Source organism: Hippoglossus hippoglossus, chromosome 6 (genome assembly GCF_009819705.1).
Source record: "Hippoglossus hippoglossus isolate fHipHip1 chromosome 6, fHipHip1.pri, whole genome shotgun sequence".
Taxonomy (NCBI): Eukaryota; Metazoa; Chordata; class Actinopteri; order Pleuronectiformes; family Pleuronectidae; genus Hippoglossus; species Hippoglossus hippoglossus.
In genome coordinates, this window is record NC_047156.1 from 16947281 (window position 1) to 16975268 (window position 27988).

At 41.4% G+C, this 27988-nt stretch overlaps 1 protein-coding gene across 2 annotated transcripts; it reads left to right on the forward strand.

The window, feature by feature from the left end:
* Positions 1-497: 497 nt before the first annotated feature.
* LOC117762868 (zinc finger protein aebp2-like) lies at positions 498-27955 on the forward strand. Of its 2 annotated transcripts, none has more exons than XM_034587554.1 (9): positions 498-1210; positions 2573-2783; positions 3830-3937; positions 4308-4494; positions 6619-6764; positions 13487-13554; positions 24063-24176; positions 25849-25878; positions 27053-27955. In XM_034587554.1, exons 1-9 carry the CDS (start codon positions 528-530, stop codon positions 27057-27059), a joined length of 1554 nt encoding a protein of 517 aa, XP_034443445.1. In that variant the 5' UTR covers positions 498-527; the 3' UTR covers positions 27060-27955. The 2 variants fall into 2 exon arrangements, with proteins under 2 accessions (XP_034443445.1, XP_034443446.1); XM_034587555.1 differs by having other exon boundaries at positions 508-1210; positions 6640-6764.
* Positions 27956-27988: the final 33 nt, after the last annotated feature.

The following is a 27988-nucleotide window of genomic DNA, read 5'->3' on the forward strand; positions in this document are numbered from 1 at the left end:
CAACACATACAAACTGTAGAATCTAGTGACATCTAGTGGTGAAGTTGCATGTTGCAGCTGAATACCCCTCACCTCACTCTCCCTTTCAAAACACGAAGGGGAACCTGTGGAAGCCTTCAGTTGTCATAAAAACTCAAAAGGTTTACTTTGTCCAGTTTGGGCTACTGTAAAACATATGGCTGCCTCTGTAGAGAGGAACCACTTCCGATGTAAATATAAAGTATTTAAATATAAAGAGCTCATTCTGGGGTAAAGAAAACAACAATTTATACAATTTAGATGAAACACAATAGTGAAAACATCACTAGGATTATTTTAGATCCAGTTTCTAACAATAGATCCCTTTCACCTAAATCTTACACACTGAACCTTTAAAGAAGAAATATGTTCTAAACATCAATTTACTTGATCTCTCTTCATAATTGATCAGTGGCTTGTGACAGAGCGTGAAGAAGAAGAAGGATCCCTGAGGATGACTCCTGTAGTAAACACTGACTCCTCTTTTTAAAACACAGAAGAAGAAACACATGGGAAGTTTAAATCCCAACGTATCAGTCTGGCCTCCTCGTGCTGCCGCTGACCAATCAGAGAGCAGTCTGCGTGGTGGACCCCGCCCTCTCTGTGGTGACGGCGGCGCAGAGACACGGAAACTGTCCCACGGTGCAGAAATGGCTGCTGAACCCACCGGAGAAACACCCGCTCTGGCTGCCGAGAACCACGCACCCTCTGCTGGGACAAGCGAGAGCAATGGCGAGGACAAAGAGAAGGGCCTCACCGAAGCGGAACCAGCGGAACCAGGCGCTCACGTAGAGCCGAAGATGGAAGAGGCGGGCGGGGAGGCCAGCGAGGAGAAGCCCGCTGAAGCTGCGGACAAGGCCCCGAGCGAGGCGGAGGCACACGACGGCACCGTAACGGTCAGCCAGGAGGAGACAGCCGCTCCCGAAGAACCGGAGGCGAAGCCCGAGCCCGAGCAGAGCCCCGGAGAGGGCAACAGCGAGCCCGCCAACCACAGCGCCATGAAGGAGGCGAAGGAGGAACCGGGGGAGGACAGCCGGTGCTCGGAGGCGGACTGTGAGAAGAGCAAAGCGGTGTGTGAGGATGGGGAGAAACCGAGCAGCGGAGGCGGGGAGCTGGACGACAAGAGGCGGCCCAGTGTGGAGATATCATCCTCGGACGGTGAACCGCTGAGCCGCATGGACTCGGAGGACAGGTGGGTGTGGACAGTGACAGGTCCCGTTGACCAGGGGTGGGTGTGGACAGTGACAGGTCCACGTTGACCGGGGGTGTGTGTGTGTGTGAGCTTCAGCAGTGAGTCACGGTCCGTACGAGCACAGGAGGACTATTCATTTGAATGTATGGTTTTTGATAAGTAAATATCTAAACTGATTTCATACTATGAGCCTGCAAACTAAGACCTAAACCCTTCATTCAATTTCAATTTAGCTGTCGTATCTGCACATCAGCTTTGAAGCGCACACACACCCCCACCCACACACAAACACACACACAGACACACACGTGTACACACTGCATGCATATGGACATTGACTTTGCATGAAAAGGTTAAAGAAGCATCCAGAATCTGTCTATACTATTAATATACACAATTTTTTTATTTCAAAAGTTTCACTGCAGGATACAATATCCTGTTTCACTGTAAAGCCCATTTTAATATCCACACTATGTACTGGAGGTTTTCATATTTCATATTTCATATGTTGGACCATGAATGGTTTCTAGATGCATCACTAAATCATCTGCACAAGCTTAAACTCATGTCTCCAAAACACAATATACAAAAACACAGTGCAACATAACCAAAATGAAATGCATCACAAAAACATAACTGAGCTATAAGGTGTACACGGGTAGCTGGAGTGTTAAGGTGCTGTATGCGCACATGACTTGAGCACAGTAAAAATTAGTCATGATCGACAGAATCAATAAATACTAAGAAGAATACAAAAACAATATATGGTAAAGTAAATAGTGATAATTGTTAGAAGAGGCCCAGTGGTGAGGTTGATCTCATATATACACGGGCATGTTGCATCAGGTCTAAATGGGTTAAGGCCTTAAAGACAGAAACTTCCCACCTTCAGTAGGTGAATGGGGAAAAAATACAAATCAGTCAGCACACTTAGGTCAAGCAGGGATGCAACAATGGACAAAACCCATTTTAAGTTGAGGGAGGTCTAGACTTCTAATGGGAGAATTACATTTATTGAAAGTTAATTCTGCTGATAAAACTGGCCGGACTCTGGAAAATAGGGAATAAATTATTAAACAAGCGATGAGACCATTTCATATAAGTCCCTTGGTGATTTTAACAGCATCAAAAATGAATAATATCGTGCGAAGAGCTCTGAGTAAAATGATATAATCGATTTGGTGTCAGTGATGAACGTGGCATGCATGGAAAATCAGTTGCAGCCAGAAGCCTTTCACGCATAGCGAGCATGTAATGCGGCAAGTGGTATTTGCACCTGTTCTTCACGGCTGTGTAAAGCCTGATCTAAGCTGTGAGGATCTGTCAATGACCCACGCTCTCCTCTCCTCTCATCTCCCTCAGTATCAGCAGCACCCTGATGGAGATGGAGAGCACGGTGTCCAGCGGACGCTCCACTCCTGCTATGATGAACGGACAGATCAACGCCAGCTCCTCTGTGGCTAAGACCGTGGCCTACTCCTGCTGCTGGGACCTCTGTCCGCAGTGCTTCAACTCAAGTCCTGATCTGGCTGAGCACATCAGGGGCATTCATGTGGATGGACAGAGAGGAGGGGTTAGTAGACTTTAAGATTTTGTACAAGATTCCTGTTGATGTTTTAGCAAGCTAATGTCCTGTTTTACTGTACGCCACCCCTTGTAGGCCAAATCCAAGAATTTCTCCAGACTCCAGTGAATGGATGTCAGAGGACTTGACAATGTTACCATTTTACTTGGATTGGCTACTAAAAATGTGACGTAATAACTGTTAAATGTAAACAGTAGCATGGGTGGTATGAAAAATTCAGTCCAAGCTGCCTCCATTAAAAAAAAAAAAAATTAAGTTTAAAACAACAACAATGATGTTTGCATGGTCACTGCACTGAGCTAATCTGATGAAAAAAAATCACGAGATCCACTTGTCATTGCAAAGAGCCCTGTGACGTGTGAGCTGGATCTTTGCTAGTTAGTTAGCAACAATCGCAAAGCATGAACTCAATTGTGAGTATTCTGTGCGACAGAACCCACAGAGCCAGTGAGGCCTTTAAAACTAAGAATCACTCCCCCTCTGTCCTGCGCTCGCTTTACACGTTAACAATAAACATCAACACTAATCAGAAGTTATTAGGATCTGAACAGTACTGAAGTATATTTTATGATTGTTTGATTTGCTCTACAATTTATGAGACATGTATTTAAAAAACGCTGTTCACCTGCTACACACAACACGAGACGTAACAGCCAGGACATCAGGGTTTTAGTGAAGGTAACGATACAGATTCATGATCCGACACCATCGGTGGTAAATGTTTTCTCATATCCCTTAATTAAAAAAAACAAAACAAGTTGTTTTCATTGCCCTCCTAAAATTCTTTGTGAGCTACAAAATTTTTGAACTTTGTAGCACATGTGCTTGGGACAAAAGTGTCTTTCTGTATTTCTTTCTGTCTAACAATCCTTCCCCAAGCTGTCTTGACAAGTATCCCTTTTTATTCACTGTTATTTTACTGTTTCCAACTGTTCTCTTTAACTTTTCTTCTCCTGTACTGTGTTTTTATTCGTCCCATCACTCTCACTATATAAACCTCCTGTCCCATCTTCTTCTCTTTCTGTGTTCCTCAGGTGTTTGTGTGTCTGTGGAAGGGTTGTAAGGTGTATAACACACCATCCACCAGTCAGAGCTGGCTCCAGAGGCACATGTTGACCCACAGCGGAGATAAGCCCTTCAAGGTAAAAAACAATGCCTCAGATAGGATGTACACCTCATGGTGATGATGATGAATGTTATTGTCCGCCTCAGAATTGATTACATTTACTAAATAAATAAAAATGCATGTTCAATATGAATTCCAGCATTTGATTAATATTTTTTTTAATATTCAAATTGTATTCAACTGCTGAAATACGTCCCAGAGCCCGAATGTTTAGTGTCAACGCCGAGGTTGAGCCATTATCTGAGTTTCCTCTCTAACGTGGTCTAGTAATCTAGCACAGGGCAGCAGCTTTGTATACGTTTAAACAAACTTTTTTAAGTCACTTGTTTGTTAAGTTATCATCTTGTCCTACTCGGTGTAATATTGTTGGTTGTGTTCCTCTGCAGTGTGTAGTCGGTGGCTGTAACGCCAGCTTCGCCTCTCAGGGAGGTTTGGCTCGCCATGTGCCGAGTCACTTCAGCCAGCAGAGCTCCTCTAAAATGTCCAGCCAGGCCAAACTCAAAGAGGAGTCACCGTCAAAGGCTGGACTTAACAAGAGGAAGAAGCTCAAGAACAAACGCAGGTGCTCCCTACGTACGTACCAAACACGCACGCACGCGCACGCACACACATGCACACACATGCACACACTAACCCTCTGTGAAAATGTTTCTCATTGGGATTTTTCTCTGGTAAGTCAGAATGTTCATTTAGCATTTTTTTCCTCTCACAGATAGCTGAGGCTTTTTAACTAATGATTACTGTTAACCGATATTAAAATTCACTGTTAAGAATGGATGAATAAAAAAAAATATTAGGCAGAGTTTCTAAAAAGCAAAAACAGATTCACCAAACTCCTGTGTGTTCCGTGTATAACTGTCATCTCCTGTATACATTTAAAATTACTTATTTATTTACTTAATGAATAGCAAACAATAACCAGACTTTGTAAAGTATAAACAGTTTAACAAAACAAAAACATTTTAAATATGACAAAAAGCTTTAAAAAATCCATCATGTGAACAAAAATGTAAACTTGTAGTAAGCAGGCAGTCCTCAGCAGAGCAGCTTATGAAGAATAGCAACATGTCGACATACTGAGGGGTTAGTCTGGTGCGTATTCTTTCAACTGTGAGACCTGCGGTGGGGGAGAGGAAGCACATCACGAGCGTGGCCAGCCTCGGGAAGTGCTGTTAATCGTGAACATCCCTGTTGGACAGGAATACAAGCTGAACACATTTTGATGTATTATATTATTATATATATATATTAAGTTGTGCTGAGAAAGTTGTTTTCAGCCCCTTACGACCCACATGTCTTTCTAGAGACGAAAGTGGACCACACATACGCACCTGCACGCACACACAGTAACATACAGAAAGCTTCTGTCAGCTTCCCAGGTTCTAACCCCATGGTAATGTTCTACATTCCGTTTTTCTTTTTTATTTATTTCTTTAAAAAAAAAAATGTTATGTGTTTTTGCTGGTGCCTGTACACAGGCAGATACTGATGTTATCTCATGGTGGCACTGTTTGCCTCAGATGACCTGTATCTGTCTCTGGATTGTACAGACTCAGCATTTTTTCTCGAACACTTCTACATGTCTGTTTTGTATCCTATTCATATAAAACAAGCTACTAAATACAATTTTACTAAGTGTAAAGTGCCAAATCAAAATCAAAAGAGACGTATTGAAAGTTGCTTCTGTAAAACATGTTTATTAATATTAGTTATTTTTTTTGGAAGGTGTCGATAGTTATTAAAAGACTCTTTAGTTTAGCTTATTTCAGTCCGTTAGCTACAAATTGTACATACCTAAGGTTATCGTCAGCTGTTTTCCTAACCAAAACATTTTGATTGTTCCCTAGATATCCATTCATTTACAAAAATACAAAATCACTTTGCAGAGACAGAACAGAAAACAGAGAGAGGTAATGATCCATCCAAGCAACTGTCTTTGTTTTTTTTAAGTCTTCTACTAATGAACGTCAATTCAGTCAACAGCATCTGTTTTGAAAAGTCCTCATACTGCTGTATTCATGGACACACTTGAAATAGTTGATAATAGACAGACAAGTTGCCAGAAAACTAGAACAAAAAAAAACATTATAGCAACAGCAATACGTTTTTTATTATATTATTGTAATATTATATCTCAATTGAAATGCAGACCTTCATCTTTGGTTATTTTCGTAACATGGCCAAGATTTTTGATTACACTCCAAAGTAAACTTCACTTGCTAAAGACCAAACAAAAACATCATGGATATAATTCACATGATGTAGAATCACAACTTCTGATCATGAGACGGCTCATGGTTTGGTCTCACCTACATAGACCAAACAGTTAAAAATAGTTAAAGAGAACAAATGTGCTTCCTCTGTAACATTTTACAAAGTGCCCTGCATAGGTCTTAATTAATGTATTTAATAATACAGCAAATGTCAAGAGGCCTACGTTTTGTTACCACTGAATATTTACAGTCGTAAACCATAAGAATCTCATTACTGCTTCTGTCAATGGAGTTTCACCTCTTTTTTTCATCAGTTAAAACGTTGTTGTTGCTGCAAAGCAACATTTAAAGCCCACAAAGTGATCACATTGTTCAGTCATGAGATGATTCTGATGTTGTTATGGCTAAGTTTTAGAAACACAAAGCAGTGGGATTGTTACAGTTGAAGTCCTGGTGTTATGTTTGATTGACTCTGGTTCATCAGGCTGCCCTGCTTCCCTTCCAGCGAGGCCCCACGACTTCTTCGATGCTCAGACCATGGATGCTATTCGCCACAGGGCCATCTGTCTCAACCTCGCCACCCACATCGAGAGCGTGGGCAATGGCCACAGTGTGGTCTTTCACAGCACGGTGAGCGCTCCCTTTCTATTCTATGTCTTTTTGAGTTCACCAATGGCTACTTGTTTTCAGATTAATGGAAATGATGGAGGAAGTATTCAAACATTTTACTCAACCCCACGTACAAATAAATACACAAAAATGTATTCAAGTAAAAGTGTTTTCTTACCAGCAAGTGCTGCTGCTGCTGCAGATGTGCTTTGCTCTTGCTGAGGGAGGCGGGGCCTAATGTTACCTGCCTGCCCTGATTGGATCAGTGGACCAATTCCCCTCTTGTTATTGATTACTTTTGGAATTCTAAAAAAGTGTGTGTGTGTGTGTGTGTGTGTGTGTGTGTGTGTGTGTGTGTGTGTGTGTGTGTGTGTGTGTGTGTGTGTGTGTGTGTGTGTGTGTGTGTGTGTGTGTGTGTGTGTGTGTGTGTGTGTGTGAGAGAGTTAAAGTGAAAATAACCTGAAAATAAGTCTACTTAAGTAAAGATGCACGATAGATACACAAAGAATTATTATTATATTGGTACTTAAGTAAAGTAACAGTAAATATGCACTTTGCTTTATACTGGCAAAATCATAATTTATATTGTTTAATATTCTCCAGTATAATTGATTATAATCAAAGTTGTTGTAACAACTTGCTGAATTCAGACAAATAGTAAAATACACTTAAATACACTTAGTAAAATACACTTAAAAATGGCCTTTCAATACACATTACATTATTAAAAATACCTTGACATTATGAAGAACCTGTTAAGAAATTGAATGTTTATAAACCGTTATGATTCTTTGCATCTGCATATTAACAAACACTTAGTGGCTGCAGAAGCTGTAGTCTTGTGTTTCCATGTACACAACAGGCAAATCAAAGCATCACTGATGAGAACATGTTCACAGATTATGGTCAGTACTTATTCTGAATCATGTCTAAGTTGTACTTTTTCTATCAATGAATATAAACACTGTGTAGTGTAATTTGCATCATTGTTGTCACATTTGTGTCCTATTGAAATCTCTTTATTATGTTATTTTCCTTTTGGACAGCAGGGGGTGTGAAAGACTCACTGTAAATTCATTTATTTCTCCTCCGTGCACTTGAAGTGAACCTTGTGAATCGCCCCGGGGCTTTGACGCTGTTTTTCTCTGAATCGAGCTTCACAGGAAACACAATTGGATTGTTTTTGTGTATCTCAGTCCGTTCTGAGCCCTGTGCATTATACATTATTAATGAGTTGTAAAGTACCTTTGCACCTTTCCATTGAGGGCATACATAAGCACTTCTCAATGACGATGATTCTAACGAGTGAATTCTATATTAAGGTTAACTATAAAATAACCTGGATGTTTAAATGACTGCTGTTCTTATTCAGTTCGGCTGGGGATTACCCCGTCTCCTGTTCATAGCCCTCAAACTGCATTAAGGTGTAATTTTTACATATTAGCTGTAAACGGAAATAATTGTGATGTACTGCCTTATTCCAGCTTCCTTCATGTACAGTATGTACATAAGATAAGATAAGATAATCCTTTATTTATTTCAACAATTATGACAAATTTGCTGTGTTACATCAGCAAAGAGGACTGTCAAAAAATAGAAGTCAGTAAATGTAATAATAACATGAAATATAAACGCTAGGAAAAAGTAAAAAAGACTAGAATAGGAATAATATACAGTGTAAACAGTGTGTACAGTGAGAGCATCTTATATACAGTGAAACAGATTGCACACGAACTATTGAATTGCACCGACAGAAATAAGTATTACACAGTGAAATTAGTTAAATATAGAAAATACTAAACAGTGGTTACATTTACACTCACTCTTATGTTCAGATATGTAATTTTAAACTTGCTTGTATTTTTTTAACTACTCTTGTCACATATGTTATATTAATTGGTGTTTGCATCTCCTAATCAGATTAACTAATTATTCATGAGTTTATTTATGACATATTGTAAGTGTCCTTTTCTGTCTAGAAAGGTGCCCTGAAATACTTAATTATTATTATTATTATTATGCCATTTGCCTTGTATTGACCTTTTCCCCAGCAGCTATTCTCTCATGTCGCAGTAGTAACACACACACACACACACAATGGCTCTGTACCACTAATTGACTTCATTATTTATACCTACAGTATGCGTTTCCTGTTGTGACGTTTGAAAAAGGTCTTTTTTTTTTCTTTATGTAGCACTTTACACAGCGAATTAGCAATTTTATGTGTCCCCCCCCCCCCCCAACAGCTAAGTCCTATATAAATAATACATTTACTGTGCTTTTTTGCATGGTAATGTGGCACGCCATCGCTCGCTAACCTAGCAGAAATAATTGGTGCACTCATGAGCAGAAGAATCTACATTAGCTGCACATTTTCTCGTCCTAAGAGAACAGTGAAAACATCTCCTGGAGCACTTATTGTTTTGTATTGTTATTTTCTACAATCAGAAAAGTTGGAATTATCATCATGATATTAACAAGGATGTAGGTCAAATTTTGTATGTCACAATATGGCAAAGTTATGCAAAATCTCCCAAAAATGAATTAGAGCAAAGAATCGGGTTCCATTGTTTTGAATACATGAGCTCAAACTCTTAAGTTCTTAAAGAAAAAACTTCTTAGTTTTAATTACAAATTGTTTATACAGAACAAAAACATACAAGGAGAAGATCATATTGTCATTGTATGAATTTTAAGTCAGTAAAGCAAAAATTATATTGATATTAAATCCCCAGTAAATTAACCTTACTCACGAGTAGAAAATTGACCAACCAATCCAATCAGGAAATTGTTCTTTGAAAGTCACCATCATGTTTGATAGGCCGCTATGTTAAACAGCTGCTTTAATGCATGCATGAACATTTTTTACACGTGAACAGATGTCATGTTTTGCATCTTTTTCCCTTTCAAATTCTTTTCCACTGGAAATAATTGAAGCATTGTGGGAAAAGTAGAGTGTTGGATGCAGTTTTACACCAACCCACGATTAAAGCTTCTGTTCATGTTAAATTTAATTGGAGTGTTGAATAGTGCTATCGTCACTACAGTATTGCTTTGCTCTTAACACAGTCCCTTTCAACTCTGTTCTGTTCTGTTCTGCCCCTACAAACCTCAACACTCTCCAGCAGCCAAGAGTTTTAAAAGAAAAGCTCAGTGAAGAAAAAAAAAAGTGAAGATAAAGCTTGGGAAGAGGTTAAGAGAGGTAAACCGCATATTTGGACATAGACTGAGGAGGAGGAATAGCCAGCCAGCGGAGAAGGGGGAGAGACAAATGAGAGAAAGGACGAGGAAAAGTGGCGAAGTAAAGGTCAGAGTCATGGAATCGGAAGGAGATCTGGCCAGTTGAGCGTACATTCTCCCTCTCTCTAATCCCTGGAGGATTGCGGTGGAGAAGGACTGTGGCGCTGCGTCAGACCTCAGGCCCCAGCGGGCCCTCCCAGGCCTGGGGAGATGGAGCAGAGCTGTGGGGGGTTCTGTGGAGTTCGGCCAACAGTCCTGCTGACACGCCAGAGCAACTCAACAATGTTTATGATGGGATATTTTTGTTGCGTCAATCTGCGTCATCCACTGCTTGACCCCCTGACACTAGTCAGGCACCCAGTTTTAGCAGTTCTGCCTTCCCCCGGCTGCAGCCCCGCCCCTCTCACTGCTTTGTTTTGGAGCCACTCTAATATCCACTGTTAACTCCTTATTTCCTCCTGCTCTCCCTCTCTCCCTCCCTCTCCGTCTCTTACCTCCCTCTCTTGGGTCTAGAGTGGATTAAGATCTGTCCCTTAAAGCACCGACTTCCATCATCAAACCACTAATCACTTCATGCTGCTTAAACACAAGCCCACTTATGATCTTCGGCCTTTACATGGCCCATTCAAGTGTACTCTGGGTTTCTGATTATTAACCTGGTGCGGCGAGGAGCCTGAGGGCCCACGTTTACAGCAATGCATTTTTAATTAAAAGGGCAGTAAAGCAGCTGATGGTGTAGTAAGTCTAAGAGACACTTCCTGTTCAGCCCATTGCAGCAAGCACTGGATTCATGCTAATGCTTTAGCTTGACCACATGGCTATTTGTTTCATCTCCATCATGTGGATTTACAGTGCAGAAGCAGTAGCTATGGTGGAAGAGGCAGATAAATGAGATTAATGCTCTGAAAACAATTAAAAATATAACGGGCCCAAGAGAAGAGCATATAAAAACACTAATTTGTTGTTAAAATTGTTTTGGGGGGGGGGGGGGGGGGGTGAATTGGATATAGATGTTAATAACAAATGTTTGGGATTTTTCATAAGACCAAATAGACACATGAGTAGAAATTAGGTGAAGGTTTACAATGGCAGAAAGTTTTGAAGAAAAGCTAATAAAACGTAGTCCAGAATTACCTGCATCTGTATGAATGCATCAATGCTGCTGCACAGTGACAGCATGCTTTTCAAAACGGCAGGCGACAGATCGGTACCATTCTAGCAGTAGTCATATGTATTTCTTTCTTCATGCATATCTGGTCTGACTATACATTCTGGGTGCTCTGGTACGCCCTCTAGAGGTATCCAGCACATACATACTCTACACAAGCATGGTTAAAAAGAAAGAATAAGCCCAACCTTAGACAGTATGCTGACACCAGAATCTAATCCATGACATTTTACCTAGTCTACACGTTTGCAATCGTCTTTTAGAGAATTCAGGCAGACAGCAGGACGCCCCTATGACGTCCACTCCCATGTTACACTCTACTCCATCCTCACTTTGAGTCACTGAAACCTCCACTATTTTTTCCCTTTACAGTCAGACTGTAGCACATATTTCTTTTTATTCGTCATTGAAAGGCTTTTCAATTTCATATCAAAAGTATATCTGTGTAAGCGTGGTCGTTTTCCTCAGGTTCATCACTCGTGCTGCTACTGCTGCTTCGCCCTCCCGACTTCTTCCCCAGTCCATTCAAAGGAGTTTAATATGTGAACAATATATTACAAACAAGAGACAACAACATAGTGGATTCGCCAACCTGGCTGCAATTGAGAAGGCTTCTCACAGACAAATGTTATGACACCGAGCCTGCAAAAACAAAATTCACATCTGCTAACCTAGGCTAAATATTTCTTCCAAAAACATCATCAGTCTGTAAATTAATGTGTTTGTTGTGCCATTTGTTTTACTAACTACGTCTTTCAGACAACTCTTTAGCTGGAAGCTTTTCAAAATATTAATATCGATGTCATAAACCCCCTCCAGCATTGAGAGCAAAAGAGAGTGAGCCATTTCCTTATACATTAGCTTGGAGAAAGTATGGAAAGCTAAAATTAATAATCCGATTTTCACGTTGTGACAGAAGAGACAAACGGGCACAATTTGTCATATTGGTGTGATAAATAAAACTAATTTAGGGTCCTTTTTAATAAGATAATTTTTTCATATTTTGGTTAAAATGTGGAAGGATGGGAGAAGCGGTGAGGAGAGAAGTGATTCTAGGTCTTTGTCTTCGTCTGTGTCTGGTGTCTCAGCGGAGCCTCCTCCCTTCTGTCCTCAAACCAGTTTCCATCATTGCCGCAGCCAGTCCCTGGAGTCATAAAAATAATTTCAGATATTCGTGTGCGTAAGAGAAGTTCTTCACATGTGAACTCATTCACTATCCTAAAAATAGACATTCCTCACAAAAAAGAGCCAATTGACGCAAGAGGTTATATCTGTGGCTATTTTTGACACCGCTGGTTATTTTTCTAGCTTTTCTTTTCCCTACTGACAATATTTGTGTGGATTCCAGGCCAGTTTTACTATAAACTAACGCAGCATGATAGATAGAATGTTATACATAAAAAGCACCAAATATTTAGGAAATCTGCCATTGTCCTTAGTGTATTTTCACAAGAAGAAAAGCTGTGACGTTGGTGGTTGTGTTGGCAGATCAAGACATGCGAGTAAAAGCAGGTGACCGAACACAAGACAAATATTGAACACATTCAATATTAGTACCATAAACATTAGAAAGTTGGTGCTACACTCAATCAGACTTACTCCTGTTAACAGCGTTAACAGCGTTAACAGCGTTAAAGCATCTGGTGCTAACAACAAGAGATGGGACTTGTTTATACCACATTTTTTATCTTCTTGGCTCTCTACAATCCCAGCTGGGTTGAGCAGTCCTTACTTTGGTCCAAATACTTTGGGCATATCAAACATTTGTCTGAAGTTGAATTCCTTGGTCTTACAGTATGTTGCATGGGAGTATGGGATAGCTCCCGTTGAAAATAGAAATCTCACTGAGCTCTTGCATGCATTATTAAGATCGTTCCCATTGCTTATTAGTGTAATGATCAGCCACTGTATCACTTGGTGAGATGTCTGAAGCATGTAGCCTAATTATTAGTCAGAACTGGGGCCAGGGTGGGGGCATGTCTTTGAAGCTGATTCTCTACAGAAAAATGAGACTGCTGCAATATGAGCCAAACCCAACACTTTCATGCAAATCGGGTGCTTGTAAAATTACATATAGGCTTGAAATAAGAAATCAAATATATAGGTTGAATTATATGGCTTTTGTAGATGTTTGGTGGTTACCTTTCATTGGTGAGGCTGGTTATGCTTTGGCTATTGGGGTCTTCATATGTCAAATCACAGCAGTGCAGCAGAGACAAATTGACTGACTGAGTGAAATAATAGTGAGGAGGCAGGAGTAGTCGTTTTCTTGATGTCCTAGTTTTTGTGTCTTTCATAACTCAGCTTGTGTTTGTGCTTGATTGTCTGTGTGCAGGTGTTGGCCAGAAGGAAAGAGGGGTCTGGCAAGGTGAAGGTTCTCCTGCACTGGACACCTGAGGACATGTGAGTAAATCTACTCCTATACTACACATCATCTGCCTGAACCTTTACCTCAACTAATATACGCTAAGATAAAAATGGAAAAAATACACAAAACTGAGGAATGCATTACCAAGGATGAGGCTTTTTGCTGCTACTTTACCAAGTCACTCCACAAGGTGGTTGGACCGGGCTTCACACACACCCTGAGCACCCTGGGGTGGATGATGAAAGATCTTCTGGTCTTGTTGATCTTGTTCCTGGTAAGCTCACGTCTCACCTGGCTGGTTGTGATAATGAGGCTGGTTGGGGATGAGATGAGGTTGGGACTATCTCCTACTTTGGGCGGTCATGCCATTGTTCATTTTGGTGTAAGAAGTGTACAGAGTTGGAGTTGAGGAGGAGGGACACGGGTCAGAGGAGAGAAGAGAATCAGGGGAGGGAGGGAGGGAGGGAGTCGGGACAAGAGATCAGAGACTGGTATATTGCTATAGAAAACACCCCTCATTAGCCAGCTTTGCTTGTTGAGTCTTTTTACACAGATGTTACACAGATTCAGATTTATTGATCTATATGCCTATGATCTATATGTATCCGCCACCAGTATATTTCTGGAACAAAGACTCCCCAATCCATTTTCGTGCCTTTTTATGCAGAACAGTGAGGCGTCAGAAAGGCAGCCTAGAACAAGCTGTTATAAAAAAGCTAGGGACAGGAGAGGAATGGAAGAGAGATGAGGGGTGTGAAGGGGAAGGAGGGTTTTGCAAGGTGGTGGTGTTGTCCAGCGGCTCAGGAATGTTATCTGTTGGTGGTAGGAGAAGGGCAGTGCCTGCCATGGAGGCTGGCGGTATAGCCTGTGCCTATCATACAAACATTTCCTTTTCGAGCTGCAGGGGTGCCTGCATGTACAAGTGCACATCAACAATGTATGTTTATCTGTCAGATAGTTTTATGATTCTCCTTTCCATTCAGTAGTGCAGACAACATGGTGGTCTTCGTTCATGTCAGGGTTTGCGATAAATCTTCCCATCTTCCTCTCATCGCTGAGCCAGTAGCCTACTTGTCCTGGAGAACTCTCAATGTGAGGAGCTTAAAGCCCTGGAGCTCTCCCTTAAATGGAGCTAAGAGGAATTAGCCATGTTGGTATTCTCACTGAGTATAATGTTACATATATTCATTTCTGAAGCACTGATGATGAGAAGACTAGCCATTGGCCATTAAAAAATCTGTCTCTGTGTGATGCTCTCTTGGTCTGGCGCTGGTTCTGTACCATCTACTTGGCTTTATCTTGGTCTACAGACATTTTCCCCTTGGTTAAGCTTTTTTTGTTGCACAGAGATAAATAAAAACCAACCAAAATCCATCTATGAGAACCGCATGAGATTGTTCAGTCTACACATTAAACATATATGTCCAGGACAGGAACAAAAAAGTCAATACAGGAAAAAGGTTCCTCGTTGCTAGTCCAAGTAAGATTTCCATTCATTATCAAGTTAGCTATGCAAGCTGCCCAGGTTTGTCTGCTCTACCTTGTAGTCGGGTAAGATTGAAGTTGGATCATGTTCCCACCACAAACGACTGCTTCGGAGATTGTTTGGGACCCTAACGAGACCACCTCTTCTAAAGGTGCATAATGGGGTTGTTGTGGTCTGCACCTGAGTTTAATTACTCCAAAGAAACTGCACAAACAGGGGGAAACTATCCAGAGTCTGATTAAACAGGACTAAAAGGTGCAGGTGTGAAAACTTACTTTGATAAACCTTGAATAGTTCCCCTGAAGTGGTTCAACATCCAAAATTACTCTTAGGCTGATTTACTGTCTTTTCCTTTTTTATGGTTTAGGTAATAAATGTCCATCATAGTAACCATTTCGTGTAACCTCTGAATGCACTTTCCTAAAAACAATAATCATGCTCAGTTCAGCCCTGTTGGGCATTAGCTCACAGTCCTCACTAGCCTCACCAGGTTCAGCCTACTATTGGTGAATCTCGGCACCACTTTTGCCCCACCTCATTTAAGCAATTTTGCAGAAGGACCGGACGTTTGGAGACTGTGCTCGAAATGAAATGGGTCTTTCTCACAGAGTAGAGTTCACAGAATGCTGTGATTTTCGGCAGGGCTCTTGTTCAAGGGAATCTCCTACCGAACGGCCAACACTCCAATTAAAGAGTTGACTGCATGGCCTCTGAAGATGATCAGAGAGAGGAAAGAGGAAGAATGAAATAGAAGACGATTAGGGTCAAGGGACAGGTAGGAGATAAAAGGTAGGATCGAGGCGGGGCGGGGTTCAAAGGAGACAATGAAGAGGCTGAAAAACAAAAAGATTTTGTGAGTGCAAAGTTGGCACTGGGCAAAGAACGTGGATGATGCATCATGAAGTACATTGCAGCTGACAGCCTCGGATGAACACTGTAGCTAAACCCTTGTACTCTCATCCCTCTGCCTCAGCCTCCCATTTTTCCTTCTTTACTTTCCCCGCTCTGATCCACCTCTGCAATCTCCTTCTCACCCCGCAGTGGGAGTTTAATCTTGTGCATTGAGAAATAATGAGGGGAAGGGAGCGGAAGAGAAAGATGAAGTTTGGTGATCAGGAAAGACTCGTCAGATTAATTCCAAACAGAGAGACATAGATGGAGATTGATACTGAGACTCAAAGGCAGGATGGATGAGGGAACGCACTGCGGAGACAGAGAATGGAGAAAAGTGAGAAATGGGAGTGGGAACAAAATGGTTGTGGGAGAGAGTAATGTGACGGAGAGGCAGAATGAAACCAGAGAGAACAAATGATGGGGAGAGATTTAAACAGAAAGATAGAAAATGAGAGTGAGATGGCTTTTGGCTTGGGCCATGCAGGAGAAATCAGTGATGCTACTGAGTCATACATCTGCACCGCAGTTAGCGAGTGCTTTATTAATGAGTGTGTTCATTAATATGCACAAATAATCCATACAGGGGTGGTGAAGAAAATGCATGCCCGACGCATAGTGGTGGTGCAGTCTTCATAACAACAACAGTTTCATGCTTGGGACATACAACATAGATGGCCTTTGTGCTAATGTCCCACCCTAAAGAGAAGAACACTGGAAATTAAGTTTATCTCTCTGATTTCCGGATCATTCCGGAAAACACTGTTCAGGTCCTATTAACTTCTGATTAGTGTCGGTGTATATTATTAAAGTGTAAAGTGAGCGCAGGTCAGCAGGAGAGTGGAGGGAGGACACTCAAACAAGAGACTCTTTTTAATGTGCGTCTGTCCTGATCCTGAAGCAGCGGTGGTTATAATTTTGCAGCGGCGGGATATAGCTAAAACAATGAACCTAGCGGAAAACTTAAATTGATTATGTTCTGTTTCTGCATCGATGCAGGGTCATCCACTTCCAGATTGCGATGCATCTAAGAATCGAGAAATTTCCCCATTTCTAGTTCTGACATACATCCCCTCATACAGTTCAGTACAGGTCTGAAAGCAGCTATACATAATATTTTGCCATGTGGAGAAGTAGAAATCTTGATGAGCTTTCCATGCTGTGCTTCAATTCCTAAGCTATGATTTAGGATTTAGAGAATAATTGTGAAATATTTTGTCCAAATTTGCCATTTAAGAGTGAGTGTTGATTTGTGTTTGATTTGACTTAGTTTTAATTTATTCTTTGACTCACTGCCATGTCCTGGTATTAGACAGAAATCGTGTGGGCATTTGTCAGCCATCATGTGTTGTGACCCTCAACAATCTACATCAAGTGCTGAACTATGTGTATGTTTCCCAGTCTGAGTCAATGATTAGCCTCGTAAATGTGGGAAGTCATTAATGCAGGAGCAAACCATTCACTTTATGACTGACACTCATTAACTTCATTTGGATTAATACGTAACTGATTAACATGAACCATTCTGAACATGAACCACCACCAGCAGCTCACTGAGGACAAAGAGAAGGGTGTGTGGGCTGAGAAAGAGAGAGAGAGAGAGAGAGAACTATAATTGCTGTCTAATCTTTGATGGATGTGTGAATGGATTCCCCTGTATGCTGCTGAATGCTTTGGAATAATTAGACTACACAGTCTGTGACGGGGAACGCCATGAGCCACTGGCATCCTGGCTCAACAATGTGGACAAACTATGGTGCTTATAATGCACAAGATAGGTTTGTCTCTTAAACCTTTGTTAACGTGTTTGTAATTTGTTTTCATTGTGTTGTTTATCTTCAGGCAGGTACCAAAGGATACAATTATCACAAGCTAGTAGGGCTCCCCCAAATAGTTTTTTCTCGAGATTTATTACACTATTCCCAATATAATATTAGAATATGTATTCTGCTAACAAGAAAAATATTTACTTAAAAAACCTGCCTTTTGGTTTTATGCCTTTGCCAACCAGTGAATTTCAACGAAATATGGTTGACCACCTGCTACTCCTGAGAAGTGAAGTTGACATTTGATCTTTTTGATATAAAATGCCATTATTTTATTCTTAGACATTGGTGTTAAATTGTTTAATAATTGGCATTTGAATTCTTGATTAGGATCAAAAAGTTTTGTGAGGTCACTGTAACCAGATTCTTATCAGTTCATCCTTGATTCCAAGTGAACGTTTGTGCAGATGTAATGAAATTCCCTCTCGTCGTTCCTGATTTATGACAACCACAAGAATCGGACAGAGGTGAGGTCACAGTGAACTTGACCTTTTGTCAAGGCCATTTTTTTGTACACTGAAGACATCTGGGTTGGAGTGAGATTTTATTTCAGAATTTCAGCCTTTAGTTCCTGGCACCATTTTTCAACTAACCCTTTAAGATTGAATCAACATGAAGACCAGAAAGCTGTGAATGATGTGAAAAAAGCAAACCAGAGACAGGCTGAGAAAAAGAGGCATTGAGCATTGCCAAATTTGTTTTGCTTTCTTTCTCACTCATGTATAAATTGTGTAAGCTCCCTGACTCCCACTAAGAAAAAGAATCTTGGGAACTTTGTCACATCAAGTTGGAAACACTGATTCAGTTTTCAGAATAAGAGCAGAGATCAAGGATGTCTAAAATCACTAATGATCCATAAACGACATCCATTCGAGGTGTGAAAGGAATGCTTCCCTTTCTTTATGCGTATCTCTGATCATTGAGCAACAGCCGTACATCAATGTCTGATCGTGCTTTGAGTGAGCGGCCAGTGAATATGGGTGACTTGGTAGCTGGCCTAATTTCTGCCTGTTTAATTGCATTATGGCTGTGATATTTGGAAAGTAGTCTGTCATTTTTCCCGAAGCATAAAGACACAGATCTGGGCTAAAGAAAGAAGAATAAAAGTAGGACGGAAAAGCTACAAGCAAACGTTTAAATGCTGCTGTTTATAAATGTGATGTAAAACAACAGAGGAACTGCTACTTTGATCTAATAGTAATAAAACCTCCTAAGCATCAAATGATCAGTCACATAAAAATAGATGTCTCACATTTCCTGCAACACGATTGGTTGGTAGAGGCATAAAACCATGAAGCAGTCATACAAGTTTATATACTTTTTCCCAGTTTAAACCTGTGTCCCTTTGTTAATTGTTCATTCATCTCTTGTGAATTGTGCAAAAATATATCATACTTTCAAATACTTATTCTGTGTCAGATATTATCAACTATTTGATGACTCATCTGCACTTGAGGGCATATACTACTTTTAGGTCCAATCCTAATGCATCATATTATTACCTCCCTCTGCCAGTCACGACCAGTGTACCTTTCATCGGTTAAAACCTGCAGGCGTATGCAAAGGTGGCTGCGACAAGTTGGCTATACTGTTAAAGCTAATCAATATCTGCAACACCTCCCTCCATTGCTTAATATCTTTACTGGATACATGTGCAGAATCAAATGGCACTCTGACTCCCGTTTAATTGTATTTTTTGCAGTTCTCTTTTTCTCCTGCAGACAGTCATTCAAAATGAGTTCAAATCCAGGAAAGAGTCGGGGGTAAACTATGTGTCATATACAATGTCAGTTTGTATGTTACTTCATGTTGTTCAACTTTTAGAATGCCCCCTACACAGTTCCCTCGCTTTCTGAGCTTTAAACAATATTTTGAGTATGCTGAAAGAAAGGCATCAGTGAGTGTAATAGCAGTAACTGATTGTAGTAAAGTTGCGCAGTCCCTCTGTTTATGACGAGGAGTTTTTTTTAGGCTGCAGTGACCTTTGCAGTCCCTGAAGCAGCTCTCTGAGCCTGCTGTCCTGTACCTTGCAGAATGATGCACTTTATTAGGAAATTGAGCTCCTGCAGTCACTCTGCGTCAATTCCATATAAAGCCATTTAACATGCTGCTGACTCTTTATGAACGTATTGCTCCTGTCACCACTGTGAGCGTCGAGGTCTGAAGAAATCCCAGTAGCTCTCCCACACTGCTACTCATACATGCATGTCTGGCTCATACAGAAGAAAAGCAAACAGTGTCATCCATTTGTCTTTATTTGGCTCAGTGTGACTTTGGCTTTGAGTGGACATCTGTTAGGGTAGTGATGTGGTGCATGTGTTTGTATGTGTGACACATGTGTGACATGCTGACCCCCCCCCCCCCCCTGTGCAGCAGTGCTGTGTGCCTCCCATATATCAGAATATAATAACTCATCAGCACCACAGCACACTCGCTCGGACATGTTTATGGTGACTCTGGAGTGGAATGTGCACATAACCGTGCACACACACAAACACACATGGGTGTTTACTGCATATTTAACACTCTGCAGGTCCTCCTCTGTTATTTGAGGTTTGCTTTTCACAAGGGCACTAACTCAAGACTAACCCAAACTGTAAGGCCACTTTGTAGGGGACTGTTTCTTGTCTTGTCCCTGCCTCTCTTCAGCTTCCTCTTTCAGCTCTCACCACCATTAAAGGGGATACATCACTTTAGCTACACACTGCTGAGTAAAACAGGAACTTTTCGATGCTTAACCAAATTTAGGAGGATTTTTAATGTATAAGGCTGCAACAATTAATCGGTTAAAACGATTAAATTATAAATAGATAATAAGAATAGATGCATCATTGATTAGTTTGGTTTTATGTTATATTGCGTAGCACACACTGTGGCAATGTCTCCTGAGGTGGGGGCATTAAGCCAACCAATGCTGGGCCTTGTGTACCTCATGTGGCTGCTCCTCTGGGGTAATCGTTTGAAAAATTGCAGAGGGAAACACTACAAACGATACAGCGGAGACAAGTGTACAGACCTAGTTTTCTAAAGTGTAGGAACATTTTACATGAAAGCCTTCATAGAAGACAGTTGATTGCAAAAAGTGCAAAGCTGATTTTGTGTGGCACAGCTGCACAACTTCACTGACTAAAACACATGTTGGAGCCATGGGGGAAGGGGACTCATTATAACTAGTTGGACCTAAATTGTAGATATTTGAAACTGTAATCATGGTCATAATTAAGTTGCAGATGTCTGTAACACATGTACAAAGACAAGCATGTTGTTTTTAAGTAAACTGCTCTAAAGGAACAAATTTAGCTTTCGTCTGTTTATCCAATTAATAACCGATTCATCAAAACTAATTATTACCTAATTACAATTATTATAATTAAAGATACACCAATAATCTGGGCATATGATTAAAAACTGCCTTAAAGATATCATTGCCATCATAGGCCTCATACTGTGTATGATTACTTCCATATGGGCAAGTTTCATGAATTTATTTTTTATACATTTTTTAATTTAAAGGGGACATAGCATGCCCATTTTACCACAAGTTGATATGGTTCCTTGGGGTCTTAATGAAATGTCTGTAACATACTTTGGTCAAAATACCACAAGGATCATATAAAACAGCACCCTTTTTACCCTGTATAAAACAGCCCTCCACAGAGTGACCTGTTTTGAGTGCCTGTTCCTTTAAATGCTAATGAGCCAGCTCCCCCCTCCCCCCTCTCCCCCCATGATTTTAAACGATATAAATTACATATTTTATATGATATAAATTATCAAATATGCATCCCATACTTTGTATTCCCCTTGTTGTCCTGGAGTTTTAATTTTCCCACATAATTAAATGTCCCCCTCTGCCCATCCACTACAAGCACACAAGCAGACAGACAGAGAGAGAAAGAGAGGTGGGGGGGGCTATGAAGACCATCATTTACCCCCGAACCCCGACATTCAACGGGTACAACAACAAGCGGAGAAAGCAGAATCGCGGGCTGACCTTATATATACAGTCTATGGGGCTGACCAGCGGAGAAATGCTCGTCCCGTGTGAACAGCCAGGCGGCTGCGTGCTTGAGAACGGCGCTGCGCTGCCTCGCAGCAGCGCTTCCGCGTCCGGTGTACCCCGGCGTAACTACTGTAACCCGGCATACAGTAGAGCTGAACACTGCGGAAGTCTTCCACACAGCTGGCAGTGTGGAAGACCGCTGCGAGGCAGCGCAGCGCCGTTCTCAAGTGCGCAGCCGCCTGGCTGTTCACACGGGACGTGCATTTCTCCGCGCTGGTCAGCCCCATAGACTGTATATATAAGGTCAGCCCGCGATTCTGCTTTCTCCGCTTGTTGTTGTACCCGTTGAATGTCGGGGTTCGGGGGTTACAGTAGCGCTGAACACTGCGGAAGTCCTCCACACTGCTAGCTGTGTGGCGCTGACACAAATTCCAGCTCACGCACGGGAGAGCGAGCGGTCGCTCCCGAGCAGCTGCTGCAGCCTCCCGGTCCCAACGATCCAGACAAATGCCACATGTGAGTGAATCGCGGGCTGACCAGCGGAGAAATGCTCGTCCCGTGTGAACAGCCCGGCTGCGTGCTTGGGAACGGCGCTTCGCAGCCTCGCTGCCTCCGGTGTAAACCCGGAAGTAACGAGTGTGGGGGGACGGGGTGGGCCAAGACCATGTAGGGAGACTTCCAGTTCCTTGTTACGACACAATACCCAGGAAGCGCAATCGAGTCGCTCAAGCATGACGTTTCTGACTTAGAGGAACTATAACAAAACGCGCGAGTGTTTTTTCCCCAGAGTTTTTGGGTTGGTAGACATGCCAGATACCCACATTAACCTGTAGAAGCACTAACAAAGTGGAATTTGCATGCTATGTCCCCTTTAAATTATAAAAGAAAATGATGCAACAAGAGAGTTAATTCTGGACCTCTGCAACTTAAAGACGCAAAATTATGCAGGACAGACTGCGACCTGGTTAATCATCTGGGGGGTATCTCTGAGGGGCCTTTTATTTTAAATTATATTATTAATTTTATTTTGAAACTCTGGCGTGACAAATATATAGCTTTATAGCTTATAGACAATGCATGTGATGGTTATGCTTTGGTCCTAGTTTTTGTGCATGTGTCAAAGTGCACAGACAGAAGTCTACCTTCTAATGAACATCTAATCAAACCTGGGCCCAACAGTGATGTGTGGAAACCTGAAGGGTTATGTTAAATGCAACATTTTGGTAGATGATAAGAATGCCGCAGTGGTTTTCATAACTTTTTAGTATTGTCCAAATTGTCCCGTGTGGCTAACCCCACCCTCCGAGCACTTAAACATGCCATAAAAGGATTTTAATCCACTGTGTGAGTGTTTCCCCTCCCACCCTTCTCCCCCATATCTCCTTTCCTGTCCTTCACTTGTCCGCTTTCTATTATTCCCCTCTTTTGTTCTCCATCATTACCTGCACCCAGTTACCCAGTTGCGCTGAATGTGCTGCATGTGAGGCACTACCTGCAGACGCTCCACTTAATGGGCTGACTAGGCATGTGAATGAGGGATTTTGGCTTGGTGTCTGCCTGCTTGCCCAACTGCTGCTTGCAGTGTGTGTAAGTGTAAGTGTGCGTATGTGTCTGCATCTCTTGGGGCTCCTGTGATGACGCACATGGTGACGGGGGGAATGCTGGGGGTGGAGACAGGGGAGGCTGGAGGAGGGAGGGGAGGTGCAGTCAGCTTGCAAAGCTCTTTGTTTCTTTCTACTGCACCTTGACTTACCACGCCAGTGCTCGCACGCTCCCTCTTTCACAGGGGATCACACTGCTGTGGGGTACAGTAAAATGCAGCTGAGCAGTACAGTACATCGCATGCACGTGTGGCTGTGTTAGTGTGTCACTCTAAATCTATCACCTCGCTGTCCTTAAAGAGGGGAAAACAATCAGGTTGTTCTGATTTAAATGTGCCCTGTATCTATATTTTAACCTGTTTTCATGTTAGATCACATTAAATGCAGTCCAAAATATTCTCACATACATGTTCACACCTACGTACACACAGTCGTTCACATGTCCCACTTTTGATATCTACTGTAAGTACACAGTAGTTAACCATGGAGGTGTAGTGTGGCAACTACTGGATAACCGACATCATGGGAGGGTACAAGGCTTTGTCCTTTGTTTGTGTGTCTGTGAAGGTCTGTGTAAGTTCCATAGCTTTGGTCAAGGCCATGTTACCTATGGAAATGTACTCAGTGTTCAGAGGAAGGTGTGAACATGTGCCCTGGACTCAGTGAGGCTCTTTGTCCATCGCTCTTGTTCGAGCTGCCACCCTGACATTCTCTCTGTGTGTGTGATGTCCTGCAGACTACCTGACGTGTGGGTGAATGAAACGGAGCGATGTCAGCTGAAGACCAAAGTGGTGCACTTATCCCAGTTACCGCAGGACACAGCCATGCTGCTGGACCCAAACATCTATAGGTGAGTGTGTAGTGGTGTTTGTTGTGCAGACCCACGCACAAGACACACAACCCCACACTGCTGTAAATTAATTTAGTCTCACCCGAACACATGTTTCCCCAGTGTAAATATTATTATTATGAAAAATTAAACTGCCACGAAATAAAGAAGCTTTTGCGTGTGTGTGTGTGTGTGTGTGTGTGTGTGTGTGTGTGTGTGTGTGTGTGTGTGTGTGTGTGTGTGTGTGTGTGTGTGTGTGTGTGTGTGTGTGTGTGTGTGTGTGTGTGTGTGTGTGTGTGTGTGTGTCAATTCCTCCTTCCACCAGGTGGCACCAGAGCAATCTGGTGAAATACAAGTGCAGATTTACCACTTGTATTTGTGTTGTTTTTTTTGTCTGTGTACGAGGAGGCAAACATTCCCAACTGTACAATCTGATAAAGGATGTTAATGTTTTGCCAGTAGCCACATCTTGTGGCTGTTTTTGTCAGAAGTAACAAACAATTTACAGAGGCCCAGTTATTTAAGTATTAAAGACTGTTTCACTTGAGAAAGATTGAAATTGCAGTTCACCAGTGTAAATTTGATTAGCTGATAAATGATATGAGAACAGAAGCATCAAATTCTGCCGAACATCAGCTAAGATATTATTTAAAAATATCTGCGACTCTGCAAGAATTAGTACACTTACCACGAAGAAGACAAAACAAGGTTAACTTTATGGTACACCATAAAAGGCTGAAAATGAATCCTGAAAGAAGAACAATGTGCCTAAAATAACAGAGCGGTCATCTTACCAGAGATATATGGCACAAGAGTGTGCTGATCAGCACCCAGGCTGACTGATTTTAATTAGACCTGAAGGCTCAGTAACTTCGAGGGCTGCTGCTGGACTCTGGTTTCATAGTTGAATATAACCATCAGCACTCAGCTGATTTACGTCAAGGTTGTCCTAATGCATGAAATCCCCAAACAAATGAAGAGCCTGGTGCCTGTGACAGCACATACAGCCAATCAGCTCCAACACATGATCACATTGGATAACAGATATCATACATAAGCTGCTTTCAGACATGCACTGAACTCCGCAGGTCCCCCGTAGTGTCTCCGGAGGAGTCGCATGTTTGAACCCAAGTGTCTGAGATTGAGGCTCCAAATTATCTGCAGACTTTCTCCGCCTGGCCTCCGAGTGTAAAGTCCATAGAAATTCAGGAGAATTCGATGTGAGAACACAGCAGGGGATCCCCCGCTGGATTGATGCACCCCGCAAGTGAGTGGGGGGGTTGATGAAGCTTCTAACGCGCGACAGACGCTAAAATGAAAAATATATATATTAAACTAAAAGGAAACAAATATCTCCCAATGAAGAAGCGGTGACACATACATTGAAGACACCGCCAAAAATGTCGAGAGGTGCGGTAATAAGAGCTGATGCCGGTGTCTGTGTGTTGTAAAGAAAATCATGTGATCTCCGCAGTAGAGTTAATGTGTCACTTCCTGCCTCTCTCTGCTCCTCCCCTCGCCTGAACACTGTGGAGGATTTGATGCTGTTTGTGTCTGTGCAGAGAATCTCCTGCTGTTGTGTATGTGTGAAAAGCAATCTCTGATTAAACTCCGGACCCAATTCTCCGGACTCAACATGTCTGAAAACGTTTTTTTAGAGATGCTCTCGCTAACACTTTTTCTCTGTTTTCAGAGCACTTCCTCAAAAGCGGCTGAAGTGCAGGTAAGCTCAACCAAATACAAATACTCTGTACTTTGTAAATAAAATTTGTAAATAAAATGTATTTACATCTATATATTCAACACACACAGTACCATAGTGTGAGTTTAACTTAATATAGTGAACAACATTTAGAATCATATTAATCAAAGACCAGAAGTGAAGAAGTGATTTGACCTGGTTATTGATGCAAACACATTCAACAACAAAAGCACAAAACTGAATTTAAAGTAGATGATGAACAAGACACAGAACCCAGAAACCAACTGTATTGTGCAGACAAGTCATACTGTACTATTACAACTACTTATACATATTATATATGTATATGTAGTTGTATATAAGAATAAAATAAATGTTAAATAACATTTGAGAAAAAAATAAGTGTAATCATAGCGACTATTGTGTGTGTGTGTGTGTGTATATATATATATATATATATATATATGAGAACTACGGAAGTTTACATCTGTTCCTTCAAATACCTTATTATTTGAACAAGGGCAGTACTGACAGGAGTTTGCAGCAGTGAAGTCAGACGTACAGGAAGACGAGGCTGGTGCATAAACAAAGAAGCATTAATGTGACAACATCAGTGCATCCATGCACATCGTTTGAAGATGACAGTGGTGTTTTAATGTGTATCCACACAACACAGCTGCCGCCTCCTTCTTGTTTGTTAACTCGACTGTGAAAGCCACACGTCTCTGCTGTAGTAACACACATTTACATTTTCAATATTCCTTTGCTGTAACCTATATCAAACTCTGCTGATGCATTGATGATATGGCAATGTCTGCAGAATTACCCGTGGCCCCGGCTCTCCTGTGGTGAAACATTATCGCAGCAGATTACTTGTCGCCCACAGTTTCACCGCTGCTGTTTACTGTAAAGCCAGCAAAGTGAGAAACGAGCTGATCCGAAGCCACGACCCTTGGCATTTCATAGTCTCACTCCAACACGAGGCCCATTTTTTTGCCACTGTTCATTATTTCCTTGATTGACCTCAGTAGTTCAAGCGCGGCAAAAGCTGTAAAATACACAGTGTAATGTGTCGGCAAAGGAAATCAGCTCGTTGTGGATAAAGCCCATTTCTCATACTGTAATCTCTCTGCTGACACACTTAGAACAACTCATTCTCTCCCTCTCTGTCTTTCTCTCCTGTCTCTGTGCTCAGCCTGTGAGGAGGCTCCTGTGGACTCGATACTTAAGGGGAAATCCTTGTGCATAGGACATTTATCTGTAAGGGATGGGACACTCTTCATCTGTCTCTGCTGAACGGGGGAAGTGAAGAGGCGATAAAAGGGAGTCCTCCTTTTTTATATATTTTGTGTATATGAAACAATGGTTGTAGCCAAGTGTGGTGGTAAAATGGGACTAACAATTTTTTAAAGAAACGTTTGTGTTCATCAAAAACTTAAATGAATGTTTTTAAATAAGCACCAAGCTGAACATATTCTTCATACCCAATGGTGTTAAAAGCTGTTTTGTGTACGTTTGTCAGAAGATGCAGCATCTTTTTATAACTGTTTTGTGTAAAATATTTATGCAGATTTGTAACTTATTTTTATACCATGTACTGTGGCTTTTTGTGAAGGTTTTGAATAGAACCGTATTTACTGTGATAATCTATGTTAACTATCACTTATTGGGATATTTGAACATTTCTAGTTGTAATTATGTTGTACATAACAAAAGTCTTAACAGATGATCCTATTTATACTTCCTGAATGCAGTACTGTTAGCTGTGTGTAGGACAGCCAGGTGTGACATTGTGTCAGTCATGTCAGACTTTGTATTCAATACAATGCAAAATGTTACAGAAGCAATAACTCTGTAGTAGCTCTTAACCCAGTATGTACAGTACTGCATAATATGACTCTGACATGTTAGCACACACTTAAAGTGTAAATCACACCGGTTTATCAACTTAAACAGGAACTTTGTATATCATAGTCCGTATGATACATTTACATCACCGCCATTTACAATTATTGATATGAAGTTGTGTTTTCTACTGTGTTTGGAAATTGAACATGTGTTTTTAATAAAATGGCGGAATCGACAGATGTTGACAAAATGCAAGTTGTTTGTTTAGATAATAGACCGTATT